The sequence below is a fragment of the Diplotaxodon limnothrissa genome, linkage group LG2 (genome assembly GCF_057381915.1).
Source record: "Diplotaxodon limnothrissa isolate DT_005_m linkage group LG2, D_limnothrissa_male_GT1.1, whole genome shotgun sequence".
Taxonomy (NCBI): Eukaryota; Metazoa; Chordata; class Actinopteri; order Cichliformes; family Cichlidae; genus Diplotaxodon; species Diplotaxodon limnothrissa.
Window position 1 is genome coordinate 27,042,038 of NC_140597.1, and position 23,611 is coordinate 27,065,648.

Sequence of the window (23,611 nt, forward strand, 5' to 3'; positions counted from 1 at the left end):
ATTAGGTAGCGTTCCCCTGGAATTCTCAATGTGAGGTCCAATGAAATGCAAGGGACAAAGTTCATCATTAGAATGGATGTTATGGATATTTATTTAAAACAGGCCACGCTTGAAAATGGGACATCGTGTCTCAATGAGATTTACCTGTATGAATAATGGTGAAATAAACTAAGATAAATAAACATTGGGGGTGAAAAATACAAATAAACATATCAGAAGGAAAGAAAAATCAAACAAAATCAACAATCTTGTACACAGCAAACAACAAAAGTCTTGAAAGACTACTTCTTTGGTCAAATATCTAGCTAAGCAAAGAACAGTCTCTATCTTTGTCAGAGTCTCCAATCAAGATTCACATTCATGAATGGAAATACACAGAGTTTACAACCTGGTGCAAACCTCTGGTTACACTCAAGAACGGAAAAGCCAGATTAGACTTTGCCAGGAAACAGGCCGAGTTCTGGAAATGGTCAAATGAAAACTAGATGAACTTGTAGCAGAATGATGGAAGAGAAAAGTATGAAGAAGAATAAAAACAGCTCATGATCTGAATAATATCACATCATTTGTAAAATATGGCGGAGGCAGCAGTGAAACTGAGTCACTGGTGTTTACTGACGATGTGACTGCTGATAGAAGCAAGGTGAACTGTTAGGTGTACAGAGTTATACTCTCTGCTCAGAATCAGCCAAATGCTGCAAAGCTACATGAACAGCACTTCACAGTACAAATGAATTATGACTGAAAAGTAAGCGAAGAGTTTCTCAAGTCAAAGAAATGAAATATTCTTTGATAGCCAAGTCAGTCACCTTATCCCAGCCCAATAAAGAGTCATGTCAGAGACTGAAGGTAAAACTAATTACAGTGGCCCACAAACAAGTGAAAGTAGCTGCAGTAAAGGCCTAACAGAGCATCTCAGTGGAGGACACAAAGCATTCTGTGACATCCACAGGTTCTGGCGATCAGGTAGTCATTAACTGCAAACGATTTTTCTTCCAAACATTCCTTATACTTAAAATTATGCTAGTTTTTCCATTTAATTTTCAGGCTCTGAAAATGGGGGACTATGGATAAAAATGTTACAATTCCTAAGCACTTACTACAATAAGAAACTACTTTCAGCTGCTCCCTTATTCACATGGGATTTGGCAGATTTTTACACCAGATGCTCTTCATGACGCAATCTCAAAGGGATTCGTGTCTCCTCCAGGATCAAAGCAGGGGATCTTTTGTTTGTTAGATAAATGTGTAAACCACTACACCATACTATTGTTAAACCCTTTAATTTAAATCTAAATCTGCACTTCAGCCACATAATGACTGTTTGATTCAAACAGCTCTGAAATAATTAAGAAAAATAGGAGAAATGCAGAGATGCGAAATGAAGAGGAAATACAGTCACAACCCAACCTTCTCTCCCTGAGACAGGTAAGTGTTTTTGCAGAACATTATGATGTTGCAGTAAAGCTGAATATTGACCTTTTGGATCAAAAATGCCATCAAGTCATCATCTATTTCTATTACAGCTGCACACAATTTGTGAAATTATAAATTCCAGAGTTAGTGCCAAAAGCATGTTTTGTGAGGTCGCAGTGACCTTTGACCACCAGAATCTACTCAGTTCATCCTTGAGTCCAAGTTGGTATCTTCCCAGATATAACGAAATTCCCCCAAGGTGTTCCTGAGATATTCCTTTCACAAGGATAGGACAAGGGGGATATATGTATAGACAGGAAGCCTGAAAACAATATGCCCCTGGCTATGGCCTTCAGTGGCATATCAACTGACTGCTTTTAAATCCAGTGTCTGCAGCATTGACCATAAACATGCGTGAAGGCATTCTAATTAGACTGGATCATGTCGTAAAGTACGACTTCACTCTGAGCTTATTTCAGGAGGATGGAGTCAATCTCCAAGAAAAACAGGATTGGACTGTCTGTCTGATTCCCTGACAAGTTCACTCAACCCCAAGACAAATTTCACAGCTCTCCCTCTCTCTGGTTTTATATCATTCAGAACCGAAGAAAGACAGCACAATCAAGGCAAGAACGCAGACACTCCTGAGGCACTTTTCCAAAGCAGAGTCTAATTTCTCCATTGTTCTGTGCCCCACTTCTCCGGATATACATACAGACATTCGCCCTGATTCGCTCACCCTGCAAAGGGTCACTGCTACCGAAGGGGTAGAATTTTCAAATCCAATTGTAACGTCGGGGGCGGTTTTCTTAGGCAAGACAAATACTGCCTTTCTGATAAATACATCTCCTCGAGTGTGCATGATGACTGAAATCAGGCGTGGAGAAGAGCACCAGGTTGCGCTCTGAGGCTGAACTGAGTTCATGGCGCCGTCACCACAGAGAAATTATTTAACATCACTTTTAATTAAGTCAGCTAACACAGCAGCTCATTACAATGGAAGGTTGACTAACTCAGTGTATTTGGAGCCCAGTTCAGTTCAGTGGCGCTGATGCCTGTGCCTCCATCCGTTCAAGCTCACCCACACACGCAGCGGTGTCACTGTGGGCCTACCAACAGTACAACAGACATGACAGCAGTAATATGGGAACTGACAGCAGAATAAGAATAGCACTGGTCTTTGCAATGCATTAGTCTAAATGACCCCTTAAGAGATAGCAAGTTAAAGGCTGTATAGGCAGCTTGCTCATGCAGTACTTTTCTGAAGGTTAAACTTTCCCTTCATTGAATTAATTCATTCTTCATGCACCAGCTTGGTGAGCAGTTTAGCTAAATGTTTTTGAGGGCATATCATAGAGGTGGGACTCCTCATCCTGGCTACCAAGTAAAGTAGAAAAATGAGGCTTGTAAGAACGTGGAATGTGGTGAAAGGGTCTATTGTAAGATAAATGTTTTTTCCCCTAAATCTAACCCAAGAATGACTGGAACCAAAAGTAAAAAAGCTACTAAAACTAACGGTGCATCTAAAATAATCTGAACAAATACTAATGATCCCACACAGCATATGAATAGAAAACCAAGCAATGAGCGAGCAAGTGTGTGAGTAACAATGATGTCAAACAGGATCAAACTCCTACAGCTGTTCTCTTTTTTTCATTTGTTTTTTGTAAATTACACATAATTTGTAGAGAAGAGATAAGACCAATCTAGCCATTAAAGACTTTGACTAGAAAGCCATGGGGGGGCGAGGGGGGGGCATCATTAGGAGTTGCTATTCTCCCTTGTTGGGCGACCAGCAGGGACAAACAGTCAGACAGTAGATGTCACGGACGGCAGCAGTGGTCTCAACATGGGTTCATATCTAACGTACAACACAAGGACATTGGCAGTGCTAGCTTACGGCAAGAGGATTCCTGTGACCGAGGTTGGAGGCCAGAGATCGAACAGGCCTGTTTGGGAATTTGTAAACCCCCAACTGACCTAACGCTCTCCAGGAGTTCGGAAGCAAAGCACAGAGACAAGCTGTTGCCGCTCGCCCACAACAAACAGAGAAAATGACTAAGTGTGTTTCTGCCGCTCAGCTATAAAGAGTGTTTTATGGGTTTTAAGAGGCTATTATGGCTTTGCTTTTTTTGTTTGTTTACTTTATTTTTCATGTGACTGCCATTTTTTAGCTAGTTCTAAGATCTTAAATGACATTTAAATGATTCTCAGTTGACAATAAATGTCCTGGAGTGTGTCAAGGGAATTCCCCCCACACCACCACCAGCCTGAACCCTTGATATGTGACAGGATGGATTGATCCTTTCATGTTGTTTACACAAACTCTACGCAACCTACCATCCAAATGTTGCAGACTCATCAAACCAGGTGACATTTGCCCAATTTTTGTGAGTCTGAGCAAATTGTAGCCTTGATTTCCTGTTCTTAGATAACAGGAGTGGCACCCATGTGGTTTTCTGCTGTTGAAGCAGTCTGGTGATTCTCCTCTGACATCTGGCTTCACCAAGACATCTTTTGCCCAGAGAACTGCCTCTCACTGGATTTTCTTTGTTAGACCTTTCTTGTTTCTAGGAAAATAATCAGAATACATTCATACAGTCATTTATATCACCTTCCTTCCCCATTGTTATGCTCGGTTTAAAATTCAGCAAGTTATCTTGACTATGTTTTTTTACATGCCTAAATGCCTTGATTTATTTATTTAGCACACATGGGCACTTGAACAGGTGAATCTTAGATAAACCTCAAGTGGCCATTTAAGAAACAGCAGCTTTTGGCTCTTTCTCTGTGGCGCCTTTTTCAGCATCAACAGTTGCCACTTGGCATCAAACTGAACAAAAAGAGTGGCTGGCCAACTTAATTTATAAAGCACTTAAAAAGCAGCAACCACTGACCAAAGTGCTGAACACAGGAATAAAATTACACTAGAGTAAAACAAAATGAACAAAATCAAAGCATTAGTGCAATACAAGACATTTTAATATGAGTTTAAGAAAAGGTGAGTGAAACAAGGATAGTCAGAGAGACTAATCCATGTTTGTAGGGATTTATCTTCATCTTTCACAACCTGTATCATGCTCAAGGCTGATATTTTCCTTCATTATAGTCAGGCTGTTGCAAATTTGTAACCACAGACAAAAAATCTGAACATCTTTAGGTCTTAATTTAGCTGTTTTGTTAATGTTGCGCTCTATGCATCTGCAAGTTTCGTTAATGTAACAGTCAAATTTAGGGAGGAGTTTTAATCTTGCCATTTTTACAGATTTGATTGATTATTGAATATCATCAACTTTAAAATAAAATGATGAACAATGTTAAAAATAGATTTAATTGTATGCAAGCTTAACGGCACAGCGCTCATCCAATTTCTGCCGTTGCTGCAGTACCGGCCTCATTGTCACATAATTCCTGTCCAGATATTGTGCCCGTTTCGCAGAGTTTTATGAGACCCCGTTTTGGAAGCATTGGCATTTAGTTCATTAAATATTGAAATAAACATAATGTATTACCTCTCCACCTGAGGGCTGCATTAGCCACTTGCATTTGGATGCAGATGATTTTGGCCAACACAGCAAAATAGCTTCTTATATAGCTGGCAGAGAAAGCCCTGTTAGTGGTAAAGTACAGAATAAACAATTCCTCCAGTGTAAAGCGACATGTTTTTCACGGCAGACAAAGCTGGGAATTGATGGGGTTTAATAAGAGAAAATAAGCTGCGTGCTTTGTTGCTAGTTGTTGTCGTTGCAGGTCTCACAATTAACATGCGACACCAGCAACACGGAGCATCGCGGGGGAAGGAAACAGACCAATTAGTGATTTGTAATCTTGATACATACCGCTCTATCACTCCTGATTCTGGCTCCATTGAACTAATACCAGACTACTAAATTGGACGTCATGTATATCCCAGACTGAATGTCACAACTTTCACAGGTAACCATGGTGACAGAGGCAACTGCCTGATTGGTAACCCATCTCTTTTTTAGAGAAAAGAGATCACAATGCCACTCTCTCCATTATGTATGGTAATAACGACACTGCACGCTGGTCTTTTCATCTGCACTGGTACCATATTAGGAAGCCCTCGCCCCGATCCACAAAGAAGACGTGGTTGTGCTGCGTAACCGTGGCCTTTGTTTCACCACCAGCCAACTCGCTGGACCCCGAGCAAACATACATTTATGTGGTTGAACTAACTCTCGACCTAATTAGCCACAAATCACTGAGTGCATTTGAAAATCATCACCAACCTCACCTATAAAGAACACCAATAAAAATGAGCAGGTCTTCGATTAAAGCATTTAAAGCCCATATGTAGAGTGGGGAAGTGGAGTACATTAAGTGATTGTAGTGGATTTCTATTAACATAATGCTATGAGGAGAGAGAGAAAGGAAGCACACCCACACGATGCAACAACATTGAACTATGTCCATGCTTTATTGTGGCTTGCTCTACTCTTAAAAAAAACAAAAAACAAAAAAAACTGTAAATTTGTTTGCTTTTCCATCATCCATTTAAACATTTCATAGGCCAAAAAAATAAAATAAAATCATACCATCATTCCAAACTCTGCTTTTCACGGCAAAATAACATTTCAAAGAAATAACATTTCATAAGATGGGTCTTTGAACAATTTCAGGACACCTTCTCACCCCTGTCACATTGAAAAATACAAACCAGGATAAACACTATTAGTAAAATCAATAGGTCACGAGCATGCCTCCCAGCAAGATATGCCTAAATAGCCTTCTTCACACCTTCCTTTCAGAGCTCTCCAAAATCCTCTTGACCTCTTAAATCTGTGTACAGTTTGTGTGAGACACTTACTAAACAAATAACGGTGTTGCTTCGCAGCCCGTTAGCATCAAGGCAGACATGTAAGGACACATTCCCTCAATCTCCAAATGCAGAGAATATGTCTGGCGATTTGATTAATGCTGCAGCTGGGAGCGAGATCTAATTGTAAAAGCAGGATAAACACTTACTCAGAGAAAGGAAACGGTGCAAATCAGACCACTCCCCAGAGTACTGAGGAAGGAAATTGGTTTAAGGATGAGACACAGGCTTGCGTACCAATGCGGAGCCTGTCACCCTCCTCTTACTCTCTCAATCTAACTCTCTCCAGTTCTACTGCAGCACCTCTGATTCAGATTTTCACTAAAAACTGGGGAAGTGACACAGCACCCCCCTCCCTTATATTTGCAATGCTTGTCCAGCAAGCACAAAGTCAGATCCTTGGATCTGATTGTAACTGATGACTTGAGAAGATATAAATCACACTTGAATTGCAGCCCTGAGATGTCAGCCATTAAAATACAGTGCTGGCTAAAGTGGGTACCCAGAATATATATGAGATGATTGGTAGTCAGCAATGCTGTGTGACACCACTGGATTACCTTATGCAAAGGTGTTCACTTGAATGTTTAATATGTGGCTGTGTTTAAATAGCTGTCAGGATGTATTTCAAGTATAACTGAGGAAATCTTAACACCCAGAGTAAGGAATATATATATCTATATACATTTAAATTAGCCATTCTACAAGTTTATAGAACTCGAGAGCTGAAGAGCTGATCGAATAAGTCCGGCACCAGACACTGGATTTAGGTATTTGCAAATAATCCACTGGCCTTGACTGGAGACAGCATCGCGCCATGAGGGAAAACCTGAGTGCCACAAATCACTGGAGCCCAAAGTCAATTAAAGAGGCAGCTAAAAAGCATTTTACATCTAATTACATCGCACAAATCGTCCCAGACAGCACACACATGTTCACCACCAGTCATTTATTTGCAATACACTGATGGCAGCACTCGCTGTACAGCTTACAGTATTAAGCTTTTTTCCCCCCTCCTAAAGCGTTTGTCGTGAAAGGAGTTTTTAGCATAATTACCTGTCTGAGCCACTGCTGATTCTATTACTTTTTACTGCCTTTTTTTTCTCGTGATTCCTTGGGAGCTGATTATAGAAATGACTTTAAATGAAAAGATAGTGCCAGCATTTAAAAAAGCACTATTTCACTGAATTGCATAGCACCATATTCTACAATAACTTTAGACACAGATTCACATCACAGAAATAAATACCCTGGAACTGCACTCACATTAAAAAAAGATCTCAGAAGCTATGACGTGAAAAGATGTGTTTAGTGATATTACTTCAAATTAGGATGATTATTTTAAAAGGGTAACAGCAATGGGTTTTGTAGGCTTTGTAAAGTCCTGTTTTTGAACTCTGATCTTATCGCTATGATCATGAACATCTTTAAAGCCAAGAGCTTGTTCCTCTGCTGCCATATTTAGTGCCTCTTTGCTTTCTTTCAGTCAGTTTTGTCCACTGGTAGGATTTCCCAGTATCAGCCACTTCTTCTATCTGCCGGTGGTACATGCCGTGCAGGGGCCCGTCCTTCCATTATGGTTCCTCCTCTTGCTTCTCTTCTTTCTCTGGTTCTGCTGCCTGAGATATTCACTGAGCCATCAGTGGCCATCTTCCTGATGTATTTGCAGATCTTTGATGTCTCATCCTGGACTGTGGTGTTGACACTCATTAGTCCTCGCCATCTTTCCTTCTGCTTAGCTTACAGTCTCAGGGTGCTGGACTTGGGGAGAAACCCTCCATGCATGCTAAGGATGTTCCTTGTCTTGATGTCAGTTTTCCATCTTCTCCTTTGGCCAGCTTATTATCCCAGCCAGGTATCTGATCATGGGAAGGGCGTAGGTGTTAACTGCCTGGATCTTGTTCTTCCCATTCAGCTGACTCCTCGGGACTTGCCTGACTCTCTACAAGTATTTGGTGGTTGCAGCTTTCCTTACGGCCTCTTTGTGACTGCCATTTGCCTGTGGGATTCGTGTAGCTTGTACGTGACACCTTAATGTCTGCAATGTTTCCTTCTGGGTTTAAAACCTAGTGCTTTGGATCCTTGAGTCGATCTCTCCTTCACTCCTGGGCTTCATTCTGTAGACTGTATGTGTAGACAGTCTTGTTAATGATCTAGCTTTGGGCCACTGCAGAAGAGCAGCATCTCATTGGCAAATCCCACATTTGATGGTGACTTGTGCAGCTGGCTTGAGGTTGGCCTCTAGTGTTGTTCTCCACATCCTGATGAAGGCTGTTAGGGTCCTGTTGATCTTCTACAGTTTTAGGCATTCCTGGCTGTAAACATGTTTATCTCCTCATTTAAACATGTGGCTTCTAAAGGGCTTGAAAAGATGTAGGATCTGTATCATCCGAACTCTGATCTTCATGTCTTTTGAAGAACTGAGGCACAGATTTAATCTTTAACTTAATTTTTAAATATCTGCTGTTGAAATCTATTTCAGGCTAGACATTCTATACTCCTCAAGACACTTGCTGAAGAATTGTTGACAAATGACACATTTTCAGAATCATTACAGAGCCCATATTATAATGCATGGAAAGAATGTTTGGAAATCCAAGCAGAAAGTTGGGGTTTTTTCTTGAGGTGATATTTTTATGCAGTGAGTGTAACTCCTGCGGATTTCAATCATTACATGAAAATATACCAAGCAGAGGTCCATAACGCACAGAGTGAAGGAACGCTGCTTCTCTGTGTTTGGCAGAAAGACTGAAAAAGTTTTGCGAATAGGTTTGAGTGACTTGTGAAGAAAATCTATTCAGTAGAAATTCCACTGGACCCAGAGCTATTTCCACTTGGTTTGTATCCAACACCACAGAGTTATAATAAAAACTAACCTTTTTAACAGCCAAAAAAGTAATAGCATTGGTTTGTGTGAAGTAACCCCACCCCCTCACTATTACTACCAATATCCCAAAGAGGAAAAACAAACAAATGAAGAAAGAATTTCCTCTTTTACTCAAATTTTGTGCAGTCGATTCATTTCAGTGCCGTGTGCGAGTCTCTAGTGCATTCTGCAAGCATTTATGCCTGTGCTAGTTTCCTTCCACTGCTGTCACTGTGTGTGTGTGTGTGTGTGTGTGTGTGTGTGTGTGTGTGGCACAAAGCACAGCACAAAGCAAATTAGAAGACAGACAGAAGAGAGAATAGCTCGTTAGTCTACAGTAAGCGCATCAAAATTTTTCCAACAAATGCTAATCCATCTAAAACCGAAGATGGGCCAATTTCAGCCAACCACAGACATCTGCAAGTCCAGCGGTCCCCAACCCCCGGGCCACGAGAGTTGAGGCTTGGGTGTGAAATGTATGGTTTTCAGGGTTTTTATCAGTTTTCAGCGTTATTTTGTTATCGTTTTTATCGTTAACTCGGTTTTCCTGGGTCTTTTCACGTGTGTTATGAATAAATCTTCTTTTTTTCGGTACTGGTACTGGTTTTATTTTGTTGTATTTATCCGCGACACCTTAAAGGCCGGACCATGAAAATATTGTCGGGCATAAACCGGTCCGTGGCGCAAAAAAGGTTGGGGAGCGCTGTGCAAGACTGATAATAGAGATGCACTGACACACACACCTTCATACATCAAGGTACTTTTTGCACAACTCACCGTCATTGTTGCACTTTTCTATTGCACTGTTGCGTCTGCACTGTCTTGTGGCTGTTTCTTTTGTAATTTTTGCACACTTGCACTTTATATAGTCCTATGTTGATTGTCTGTTATATGAAGCACCATTGTTGCCTTGCTTCACTGTACCATTGCACATAGTTGAAATGACAATAAAGCCACTTGATTTGACTTGACAAGTCCTGGTTATAGTTCCCCATTGTGGACCTTGTACCTATGGCTTAATTTGCGAGCTCTGGATACAATACCGGCTGTATTTACTTAAAATTTAAGAATTACAAGGTAGAGTAAATAATCTATCATATCAATCCAGTGGTTTGCTCCCCAGCTCCTTCAGTCTGCATCTCAAATCCTTCGTAAGCGACTGAACCCCGAGCTACCCCAAATGCATCCACTGGAGTGTGAATGTTAGACAGGGTGCTTAGGTATGGAAAAAAAGCACTTGTATCAATACGTGTATGATTGGGAGAATGAGGCTGGCGGTAAAAAGGGCTTTGAGTGCTTAGTCAGAGTAGGAAAGCGCTATGTAAGTACCAGTCCATTTAATAAATCACTACGAATATCAGTGCTTAAAGGCACTTCCCAAAGCCTGCAATATTTCACATTGTAGCCCAGTCTTTACCAGTTTAAGCAATCCTGAGGGGCTGAGATGTAGTGATGCCTGGCATGGTGATGGTGAACCCCTTCTTGTTTTTGGCTAAAACAGCTGCAGACTGTAAAAAAATAAAAGACTCAGCTCAGCAATCACAATAAAACCTCTGACCAGCCAGTAGATGAATGCTGAGGAGACTGAAAGCCCCATGCGCCATCACTAATTACACTTCCACGAGGAAAAGAAAAATGAAATCCCCTGTAGGACAATACTTATATTAAACATGACAAGTGGGTTACTGTGCTACTATAAACCTGACACAGAAGGCCAAAATACAATGCGGTAACTTACAATAGCTACAGTTTCTCCTGCTGGCCCTTGGGTGATTAATATTCTTTCAGATTCCCCTCTTTCCCAGCCTGTACGTGTGGTTTAGGTGAACTTGCGGTGCCCTTTTTTGTGTCATCTTATTAATGCGAGAGCGTCAGTATTAATGATGCTCTTAGAAGGTTGAGCTCGTGAGGTCAGGATCACTGATGGAAGACCTTGAAACTAGATTAAACACATCCCGTTTGTTTCCAGAGTTTTGACTTTGCTCGGTTACCCCCACAGCTTAACAGAGAGGAGATCTGTCACTGCTCTAACTGTTGAGAGGCGTGTTTGAATAAACAGACTGTGATCCCTCGTGGTTTTAGAGTGTACAACTGAAACCTTCACCTGTCAAATTATCCCACTACAAAGTAGCCTGGCACCAAATAAAAGAGCCTCTCGGTGTGTTTGCTGGCATTGGAGAGCATTCACAAGTTCAGAGTGAATGACCGTCTCCCCAGGTGTCCCTGCTGGACTCAGTGGGCTACTGAATTCTGTGTAAGGCTATTGACATTTAGCCGGGTTAGCCGAGACTACCTTATTTGACATGATTGTACACTGGCATCTGGATGATGGGGTTCACAGGCCCTTTCAGCCAGTCATACATTTAACATTTATACTCCAGATAACAGAGCCAAATCTGAGACATCCACTGACAGACTGACAGCAGCATCCTGTGTTTATTGCCAGTTCTCTCCCACTTGGTTCAGGGCTAATACTTCAGAAGTCCCTCTGTTCCTTTGTTTATGTACTGCATCGCTCGACAGCAATAAGTTCAACTCAACCATTCCCCAACAATCTGCTACCCCCCTCCTCCTTCACTCTGCCTCTCCACACCCCCACAGCGCCTTTCCTCTGGTTTTAAAATAATGCGAATCTCTCGGAAAACGTACCCTATTGATTAAACTGTCATACCTGACCGCCGTGATTGATAAAAGTTCATTCACACATGTCATGCAATGACAGCAGCCTGAATGATACAGCAAATGGGGGGGAAACTAGCAGCAGGGGGTTTTGACATGACGAGCTGCTCAGCGGTGTCACCTTTGCATCATATCTGCATTCAAATGCCTCATGAAAAAGAAACATCCTGCACTGTTTCACTTTACAAGGCCTCGGCAGATTTAGGTGTCCTCCTTCACGTCAGAGGAGAATCCGTTCTCCTATTAACTGTCAACGCTCAGTCTCTGGAAAATGGGCGGCCATATTTACAGAAATATATTTGCCTGGGTTAACAGCAATGAAACCCTAGACAAGGCTTAGATGGATGACTGGCTGAGCTTAACCTCAAACCAAAATGCTTAAGATTCAGTCTAAATTACATTAAAGATAATCATACTTTGTTCTGACCAGGGGCGTAATTTCCAGGGGTGTTAGGGGGGCTATGACCCCCCCCCCCAATAATCAGACCCAGCCAATATAACCCTCACAATAAAATTATAAATTATCTTGCATAGATAGGCTGTTAATTTTTTTTACTCATTTCAGTTATTACCAGCAAAACAGTTGCATGTTTAATCATCTGATTTATTTATTTACTTAGACAGAGATCTTGACCCACCCCAGTGTTAAGCACAACGTTACGCCCATGGTTCTGACCGATCATATTTAGTAGAATTTAGTAGAACATGTTAAGGAGACTGCTGCAGCTCACCTGGAAACCAGGAAATCATAATATAAATAAATATGTAACTGCACATACTTGTAATACAGACCTTGCACACCTTTAATATCGGCACATCCTCCACAAAGAAAATAACTGTCAGTTATATAATGTATAATATATGATGAGAGGGGCACCTCAACTTCAACTTTATTTCATATTTAATTTTCTGTAATATTTTGCAATATATTGTATTATTTAATATTCTCATTAACTCTGACTACATTATTTCCTCTGGAATTAATAAATTATTCTGACTCTGATTCTGATTCATTTCAAACTGAATTTTCGTTATTACTACGACCTGCCTGCAGTAACTTAGTGGCCCATCAAGAAGCTCCGGCACACACTTTGGAAATCACTGATCTAAGGTTTGAAACTATGTGTGAGAATAGTTTTAAAAGGTATTAATTTTGAGTCTAGATGGAGACAGCCTCGACCTCCTAGTGCATTGAGTTTTTCCATCTTTCCACCTGTTTGTTTCACTGTTCTCTCGGACCTCCACACCTGTATCAGTGTCACACTGGCTCTCCGTCAGCTTACCCGCTGTACGGCTGATGATCCAGTATCTTTTATTTAGAGTGAGTAAGGATGAACACTGTGTATCCTTTGGTCTGGTTCTATGCACAAAAACACTGAAGACTGCTGATGTCACAGTTATCCAGACGTTCCCTGCTGAAAAAGCTGGCTGTTCACATGCACACTGCTGTATTCAAAGTGTGTTAATAGAAAGTTGATGGTAGGGAAGCAAAAGGGATGATGTTAGCGTTAGGGTTAGGAGAGGATTGCCAAGAAAAGTCAATTCGAGGAGTGGACTGAGGCTCGTGTGCATCAAGAGTCAGCACACACGGGCTTCTTCAGGAAGGGAGCTATGAATGTCGCATTCCTAATATCAACTAGAGGTGGGAATCACCATACATCCCACGATACGATATTATCGCAATACTTAACGCACGATACGATATTATTGCAATTTTTTAAAATATCTGCGATATTCAGATTCTGTACATAAAGGTAAACTTTATCAATATTCATTTTATCTAATATCAAAGTCTCACACTCAGTCATTCTCTCATTTCAGTCAGTTTTAATGTTGACAAACTGAACGGTTTGTATTACAGTCTAGTCCAACTTAACTGAATGCAACCATCTGGTACAATTATAGCTGTTCTGAACTATGCAATTTATGAAAACTACGCAGCCCCTTCAGCAACTGAAGAATTTGAAAGTAAATTAAAACAAAATATAATTTTACATTAAATAAAAAAAGTTTTAAACTTAATTAAAATAAAACATGTCTTAAATTAAAATAAGTAAGCTGTCATGTTTATTGCTGCCAAAAAAAAAGTTAAACACATTTGGGCAGTGAAGGAATGTCAGGATTCTTGCTCAGAAAAAGGATCAACATGCTCTGAAGTCAGAGCACAAAACCTTTTTTTGTAACAAAATATCGATTTCTGCTGTCCCTGTATCGATACATTATTAGCAAACAAAATATCACGATACTACACAGTATCGATTTTTCCCCCACCCCTAATATCAACCCACTCATCAACATCAGAAGCATCCTAGGTAGGATGGAAGGAAGGAGACTTTGTGCTCAGTTTGCTCAGCCGGTGGTGTTTGGTCCACTGTGTTTTATCAAGTCAAGAGTCAAAGCAGCATCTACCAGGAGATTTTAGACCGTCATGCTTCCATCAGCTGACTGGCTTTGTGGAGATGCTGATTTGCTTTCCTGGACTCAGAACCTGCTCACACGGCCAAAAATACAATTAAATGGCTTGATAACCATATTATTATTGAACTTGATTGGCCGGCAAACTTGCTTGAACGGAACATCGTAGACAAGTTCAGTGAAACGCTCGACCCAAAACTGCAGACGAGCTGAAGGCCACTATAGACCTCAAAGCACTACTGTATTTTATGGTAAAGCACTTATATATATGTGTGTGTGGAAAAATGCATACAGAAAGTCATGTTTAACCTCCTGAAGATGATGAATTTTCCTCCACTTAATGTATTTAATTACTTTGAACATTCAGGTTTTCAGTGAAGACATAAGAACACCTGTATCAGTTTAAGGTCCTGCATCCTGCTTTGTGGAGAAACACAGGTGGAAATACCACCCTAATGCAGTGTGATGCATAAGGCAACATCAGCACAGGACTGATGTGAGGTTTATTATTACCAATAACTGATGTTTACGGTTTCAAAATTTACTGCTTCTTCCTACAGCCTGGCTAATTCAGGCTGCCCTGGATCTTTTAACATTAAGGGAGCAGATTTATTCCTCATAGCTCCTCATAATAGTGCGGGTTTATTTTAATATAAAGAGGAAGATTTATACTTTAAGTACTTCTTACAATGAACTTAGGGTGCAGGCCCAAACTCCAATGAGAAATGTAACCCTCTGTGAAAACCAAGGCTGCTAAGACAGTTTTCCTCCTACTCATTATTATGTGCAAGGGACGGCATACTTTATGATATGGAAGTTCCCCTGAAGATGCCAGTGAGTCGGATAGATTCAAATTTATTCATTTATTTTCAGATACTTTAGTGAAAGTAGCAACACAAAAGCGTGATAAAGTTCTGCACTGAAAGTCTTGCAAGTCAAAATTCTACCCAAAGCTACCCTTTGACTACCAAAAAGGATTTAAGCCTTACAAAAAATAATAATAATAATAATAATAAAATAATAATACGACCCAGCTCTCATTCAGGTGACATGGCTCATGTCGTCATGACTCACGTCGTCATGGCTCCCATTGTGGCCCATTTGGATGGACAGAAAGGTTCAACCTTGATGGTTTCAAGGCCAAAAGTACAAAAACATAACTGTATGAAGAAAGGCAGAAAGTAGCACGTGCACAGTGAGCAGGATAATAGCGGAACTGAACAGAAGCAGAATAAAACCGCGGGGTAAGAATAAATACGTTTCACTCACCATTAGATAAAGTTGAAAGTGTTGAACCGTCTCTGGATAATATCCCTCCAGTCATTAGTGCACTTGGCAGGTAATGCTTCTCTCAAAGGTCAGATGGACTCCCAGCGAGGCTTCTAACTGGTCTTTCAGTGTGTAAAGCATGACTTGCCGCTAACACTTGAGTGCCATTTACCATTGTGAATCTCACTAGGTGTTGCCACACATTGGTTTGATAGTCCTCCCTCCCTGACTGCCACAGAACAGCAGAAATGAGCAGGAGAAGAGAGAAGATGGTGGCTAACATGCTGCACCCGACCAGAGTCAGCTGGCAAAGTCAGCTGGTGTTAACGGGTTCATCGTTTGGGTTATTGCATGAAAAGCAATCGCTAACACGAAATTCGATTAAGTCTGCGGCTGCAGTAAAAGCCAGGCAAACTATCAAGGGAGGAAATGTAGCAGTTGGTGACATCCATGATTCCCAGATTGTAGGCAAAGCATTTACACCCAAGTATTAAAATCAATTCTTGTGTTTATAATTGTGAAACTTAGTCCAATTATATTTGGGCCTGTGAACATGGCAGCACTACATTAAATGCTATCTTTTTTGCTTCATAAGGGGGCTGCACTTGCAGGATGTTCGGCCAGTACATTTAAAACTAGGCTCAAAGCAGTTATCGGATGGCAATTATACACCTGGTCTGGGTTGACTATACTGTTGGCCACTGTCTTTGTCCACTATGACTCTGCTGAAGCAACAACAGCATGCAGAGGTTACCCTTTGCGCACGCTTGAAGCTGGAAACGAATCAGCGCTCTTCAGTTCCTGTCCTCTGAAGGAGACTGTGTAAAAATCCTGCATTTGCAAAATGGTTAATTCACTATTTTTTCCTTAAACCACTGCTGACTTTCACAAGTTGGGAGCATCGTGTCATTGCTCAACTTATGGAGGGGACTGTATTTCACTTTGACGCAGCTGCCCACAGTGGGGTATTCGCAGCCATTATTGTGACAGTTTGTAGTCTTCTTTTCACCAAGTGGGAGATATATCACAGCTACCAAAAATGAACGATGGCTATCTTCAGTTGGAATAGCTTTGCTGGGACGCTTAATGGAACTGGGCTGTCATTACTCTCATTAATTCCACCTATGCTTCTCCCCGATCTGAAGCGAATATGTCTGCTGTGACAAAAGCTCATTATATCCTTATTCCATATCTGCTGTTCTTTGTTGTACCTTTCAGAAAGTTCCAGGTACAAATGTGTGAAGCACTGACCCAATTTGCTGGGTCCTCCTGCACCCTTTCAATTCACTATCCTCTTGCGCTTTTTTTCCTGCAGCTGTATGTATATCATGTTGTTGTCTGCAGTGAGATGAAATACCGTAATTGTAAATTTAACACGTCACACGGTCACGAGGGATTATATGACCTATAATCTTGCCCAGGGGGTCTTTTTTCCCAAAAGACCTTTAATTCCAACCCATGCGGAAAAATGTGTGTCAGTAGATACACAGCAGCGGCCCCACTTTAAGTCTTACTCTGGCTTTATGCTGACTTAGACACTTTTTATGTAGTTACATTTATAACTTTTTAACTGAGATGTACACTCACTGCCCACTTCATCAGTTATCCATTGCTAGTTTCATATTGGACCCCCGTTTTCTCTCAGAACTGCCTTAATTTTAATGGCATAGATTGGTTGATTGTTGTTTTGAACAGGTGCGCCAAATGATTTTTTTAAAATTTATTTTCCAGCTATCACCATGCATCAACCTTTTTAGTCTTTCTATTTAATGTTCCATGTTTGCCAATGTTGTTTTTTTTTAAGTAAATGTATTCACATCAAATCTTATACAAGGAGCTGGAAAATATGTATTCTTTCCTAATGCAGCTTTCAAAAACAGTATAATTACAGCCATCAGTGATATGGAAATCTTTTACTGCATCCATTTTTGTGTGGGGTTTTTCTAAGCGATTCTGGGAAACTATATATTTTATTAAGTCAATTTAAATGAGGTACAGTAAAAAAACAAAAAAACTGACGGACACACAATCTTGCAAATCACCATACTTAAACTGACTTTCATATTTAAAAATTAAAAAAAAAAAAAGGTGGTTTTGTCTTCTCAGTGTCCTTACAATGACCCAAATATTCTCTGATGTGCGATTACTGCAGCAATATAAATTCTTGGCTGCTTCACATATTGCAGTCCAACTTCACTGGCTATTGTTTAATAAGCACCAGCACCAGGCTAAATATAGTGTTTGATGTTAAAAGCTGCACTTTTAATAAACAACAGCAGCAGGACCCAATGTATGTTGCAAAATAATGAAGTCTATATGGGAGGCGTACAACATAATTATACAGAGCAGCACATTAGGCGGCATGCTAAAGCTTGTTTTGAGAGCAAACATTACTCTTCTGGGCTTTTCCCCCCCCACATACTATAATGTGTTACTACAAAACAAATTAAAAGTGGTACAACAGGGGGGGAAAGTATGTAAGCATGGTTCAAGTGAGGGGAGAAATAAAAATAAATTAAAGGAACGTGTTAATCAGAGTGTAGCATCATGTCAGTTAAACTTTGTAATTGATAGGTCAGTTAAATATCAGAGGGCGTAATCAGTTTCAGCTGCTTTGTTGTTAATGAAATTAACAACAGGTACACTAGAGGAGCAACAATGACAACCCCCAAAAAGGAATGGTTTCACAGGTGGAGGCCCCTCACATTTTTCCCCACTAGTTTTGGTTAGGGTCAGTATCATTATTGGTGGCATGATGCGAAACCTGGACCTTCGTCCCTACAGAGGTTGCACAGGTAGTCCAGGATGGGACATCTATATGTACCAGAAGGTTCACTGTGTCTCCCAGCAAAGCCTCAAACATGGAAGAGATTCCAGTAGACAGATCGTTAATCAAGCAGAGCTGGACAGGAACATAGGTCCATAACTCATTGGCAGGACTGATATCTGGTCTTTTGTGCAAGTAGGAACAAGATGAGTACTTTGAGCTACAAAATGACCTCCAACAAAACACTGGTGTGAAAGTCTCTGACCAAACAATCAGAGGGACAGTAATGGTCTGATGAGGCTAATCCATTTGAAGCATGTACAGCCTAGGCAACAACACCCTGACTTCCATTAGTTATCGAGGATGAAATTGTCAGACCCTATGCTGGCGCAGTGGTTCCTGGGTTCCTCCTAGTGCACAACAAAACCAAGCCTCACATGTTGAGTCAGTGGGCACCTCCTGGAGGATAAAGGACCCCGTCCTCACCTGACTAATTCAGTAGAACACCTCTGGGATATGTTTCGGTCCATCAATGCTATCAACTGGCAACTTAGAGTATCCAGGGGCTCTGGCCCAGATGTGGGAGACCAGGACACAGTTTGATAAAGAGTGTGCATTCAAGCATGTGGGGATCCTGCAAATGACTCTACCAATTTGTAATTCTGCAATAGTAATTTCAGCAAAATGGACTGGCTTCATATTCTTCCACTTTGATTTTTGGGGTGTCTTTGAGTTCAGCCATCTGCAGGTTGGTAATTTTAATTTCCATCAAATGATGATTTGTTTTCAAAGTGTTTATTTAATTGTTTTGAGCAGTGCACATTACTTTAGTCGGCAGTGGTACAAAGACAAATTACAAAATAACAGATTAGATTCACTTTAAAGTTTATTAAGATATAAAGCAGACACATTAAATTTATCAAGTGTCCACTAATATGTCAGCTCTCAATAACAAAACAATCCACAGCAATGTAGTTTGATATCAACTCAAGACTCAAATACAGCAAAAGGTTAACAGTAGGGAGGGAAAAAAAACCCTAAATAACAAAAACGTTCAAAATGCTCAGTTCCCTAAAAAACATGCATGCCCATCCTGCTATGGTTTACAGATGTCAAATGAGCAAAACAAATTCAGTTCCAAGATCAAAACAGCAAGATTTAAAAGCCTTGCTGCAAACCAATGCACCACCATACATGTCTGCAAACCACGCTGCTAACAACTTCTGCTTTTATTTGAACTCTGTAAAGTCTAACAAGCAGTTTGCGTGTTTTCTTAAAGACTGTGCATTAAACTAATTAAGATTTTATATATAAAGGACAAGCAACACAATAAGAGTTAAGAGGCAGATAATCATTTCCATACCTTGCCAACTTCTAAGATGTGAAGAGAAAAACATTGATCCCTCAGTTTGGACATGTTGAGAATGTAGTGGTGTTTGGTCTCATTGACAGCTAATGAAAGCTTGTGGGCTTTGGACAGTACCAACAACTGTGTATTCATTCTTTAGCCCACTGGCTTCTCTTAAACACAGAGGAGTTATTGCTAATTAACAAAGTTTGACTCAACTGCTGGAGACCTGTGCCTTAAAGTGTAGGTTCACACAAGTAGATCAGTTATGTAGCAAAAGAGAAGGGTAAGAATAAACCGTCACCTTTGGTTTCTGAAGACAATACAATAACAGTAACAACAATAAAACTCATTCAAATACAATTTGAGATGGTTAAATTAAAAGGAAAATATCCTTTGACAATCAAGGGGTACAAATGGATCAAATTGTATGGTGCTGACAATAAAGTTTAAAGTTGGTCTGATTTTTTTTTTTTTTTATAGTGTCATAACAAAATACATAATGGCATAAAGAAAAACGCAGGCACACATGGAAATATCTCGACTTGGCTGAACCAAAACATGTTTAAATCCTACCAGTTAGACTCCCACATCCAAATTAACTGCAGTTATGCCTAAAGGTAAAAATAAGGCAGTTGAAATTTTGCATAGCTGATATCTGCAGTACAGAACGCATTTTGCCGTAATCAAGCCTTACACCCTGGAGACCCCACAGTTTTATTCTGAAACTGGTTAGGATACAAAATAACCACAAGCCCATATCCATTAAATTCACCTACTGAATAACTTTGTCCAGTTGATTTCCCTTTCTGAAGAATAGACACTTGATACTAGACAAGAGTACATTTGAGCTGGTGGAATAAAAATGAGGCAGTGGAGGAATATATTGGGTCAAACAGACAAGCGGTCTATGGAAAGATAGAAGAAATATGCTAAAAGCTTCTCTCTTTGATAGAGTGACATGCTCAATCTATAGAAAAACTCATTGGTCAAAATCCTTTGTTATTTTTAAACAATAAATGTGTGGGGTTGGAGGTCAGGGGTCTAGATGCTATCCATAGCTTTGAATTCACTCAAAGCCTGCACAGGGTTCACGTGCTTCCTTTGAGAAGATCTCTTGACTCTGTTGGTCTGGCCATCATCCTGCTTCTCTCTTTTCACCAGAGGCTTCTTCTCAGGAGCTTTCATCTTCCAGGAAACAGCGGGCATATTGAGTGCCTCCATGCCCTTGTTCTTCTGGTACTTGGTAGACGCCACATACGACGCCTTGACAGTGGACACCACGGCATTCATCAGGTTCTTTGCTGCTTGAATGAGTGACATGGCGCTGTCCAACTGATACAGTGGAGGAGATGTTGGAGGGGGGGGGGGAGAGAACAGGGTCAGCTTTGTAAAATGATAAAAGCAAAGGCTGATTAAATCGTCTTTAAGCTCATATCAAGTTAAAAATGAACTAAATCCATCTTTACAGCTTTGTGGGGAAGAGTTCAGACTAAAGCATTAACAACCAGTCCCTTGTCTGAAATACAAACACGTGTGACAAAATTTTGAATATGTAAAAAGGTCACACCAATTTAATCCCCACACTTAACAGCCCCAGAGACGCCACTCACACTTGACTCAAAGTAGTAGAAGGATATTCTCATTTCTGCCCAACAGAAAGGAGGAAGTAATTCATTATTCCCTGCACAGATATTTAAATGAATTTAACTGGCAAGTAAGTGGTTAATTAGTGCTTAAAGGACTTGTAATTTTTTTTTTTTTATTGCAAAGTGCTATCTGAGGTAGTAAAAAGGTTAGGAAACATCAGGGCAACATTAGTCCTTTCCAGCACAGAGAAAGCCACTAAATGCTGTTATGCGTTTATTCAATTAAAATTTAAAATTTAAGCTGCAACTTATAGTTCAGAGAATAAATCATTAAGTAATCACAACCAGCAGCCGGTGTCATTAAGCCTCTGTATTTTTAATTTATTTGGGCAACAACAGATAAAACTTTTAAAAGTAGCTGTGGGATTCTATTGATTTAAGAACTGTTGTAGAAATTAAAGGCATTCCTCTGAGATTTCACTATACACAAGTGCAGTTCTGTTTACATTGATTATCCCATGAAGCTGACAACAAAGCAGCTCAAGTTTCCTGAAACCTGCACAGTTTGCACCACTACTCAGTCTCTTCATTCTTCTCAATTACTGCCACTTTGCCCACATTTGAAGCTGCATCACTGTCACCAAGTTTTACCAGCCTGCAATCTTCAAAACAAAAATCCGATCTCAAACTCAAACTCAGTTCAACACTCGTTTCAGCCTGATCCGATGTGAGGTTGAAAGATAATGAAAACTGGAATATACAACTTAAAGTGCTTGAGGATAAAATGAAAAGGCTAAACTTACCCCAGAGACAACCAGCTCTCCTCCCAGGTTCTGAACTTCGGCCTTGACTTTACTGCAGATGTTAAGCTGGTGGCAATACAAGGCAATACGCTGCAGGTAGGCGTGCAGGTCCTGCTTACAGCTGGAGTCAGGACACTATGAGAGAAAGACAGACACACACACACACACACACACACACACACACACCCTTGTTATGCACAGCTTTCTATCAATAATATTACCTGTTTGCATGTAGCTGCTAATCAGTTAAGTCACTTGCTGGCACTGTTAAATTTACTATGAATGCAATTATGTTCAGCTTTATCAGGATGAGATAGTAGCATGTCTGTGAAGGTTCTCAGTCATCCAGGTCATCATACTCTAAGGAGCTTGGAAAGAAAAGCGTCTGGACTTCTTTGAGTTGCTTGAAGACGTTTCACCTCTCATTCGAGTCCAGACGTTTTTCTTTCCAAGCTCCTTAGAATAAGATAGTAGCAGTGTGACAGGTAAGGTAGACACGCACAAAATCAAAGTGCTCCTGGTACAACAACCTGGTAGATAACTCATTTTCACAAGGTTAAATATGATCAAGTCACACAGAATGCAAATTCTAGTAGGAGGCAAACATTGCTGTCAGTCAATTAGTGTTGATATGAATGTTGTGTGAAGTCTTTTTTTTTTTTACTGAAAGTGTAAACCCAAGCACAGTTCATTGATTGTTTTCAAAATGCCTTCAGTAATTTGAATTCTTAGAAGAAAAGAGTTTGAAAAGACCTTCATGCCAACAACTTAAGCAGTGACCTTGGGCGTGAAAGTGCAAATAAACTTCTCAGGGCTGGAAAAGCACTCAAACAGGCTTTGGTAAATACAGTCTAATATGTGAGTGAGCATGTAATAGTGCAGAGAAACCTTAAAATGCACAGTTAAGCAATTTGAAGACCATAGGTTCATGTAGGTTAAAAAAAAAAAGTCTTACTTTTGTTCCCAAGGCCTATCAAAAGCCAACCAAAAGCACACACACACACAAAAAAAAAAAAGAATACACTGAAGCATTAAAGTTATAAACGCTATTTCGAAGTGAAGAGCTTCAAAAACTGTATTCTGTTTAGCACTGGCAACCTTTTTGAATTATAGCATCGTAATTACACTTGCGCTCTACCTGGTTTGCTAAACAAGCCCCCTGCTACCAGAGTAATTAGGCCACAGTACTCTTAGCTGCTCATCAAGTGAAGGATCTAAGCAGTCTGATGGGGCTCCGATGCTTTACATCAGATCATTACAGTGACTTGAGTCACAGCTAGCATGTCAGCGACAATCAGACTGGCTATGCTATACGATCAAAGGCTGGGAATTGTCAACATCACCTAGCAAACACAAAATATCTATGAAAATATTTGGGATGACCATGTTTGTGAAAAATGTCAGAGGGAGGAGTCCTTTGGTCCTGTTAATTTTGAGTGCACAGAAAAGGTGAAATGGAGATAATTAGGGCCAATCTTTTAATTGATAAAAGCTCTCTGGGACAGAGCTTGTGAGGTCAGTGCTAAAGAACACGAGTGTAAACGAGTGCTTGCTTGTCTTGGGATAAACAAGAAACACTGTATATAAGCATGTAAATGACACAGCGGGGCATAGGGGTA

General features: G+C 40.3%; 1 protein-coding gene across 1 annotated transcript in view; it reads right to left on the bottom strand.

Moving 5' to 3' along the window:
• Positions 1 to 19,159: 19,159 nt before the first annotated feature.
• ctnna1 (catenin (cadherin-associated protein), alpha 1) overlaps positions 19,160 to 23,611 on the bottom strand; it is an 81,140-nt gene continuing 76,688 nt past the window's right edge. The window contains exons 17-18 of the mRNA XM_085361780.1: positions 21,993 to 22,127; positions 19,160 to 20,935 (exon numbers count right to left, since the gene is read on the bottom strand). Of these exons, the coding sequence (XP_085217906.1) occupies positions 20,645 to 20,935; positions 21,993 to 22,127 (426 nt within the window). The 3' untranslated portion in view covers positions 19,160 to 20,644. The remainder of the gene's footprint in view (positions 20,936 to 21,992; positions 22,128 to 23,611) is intronic.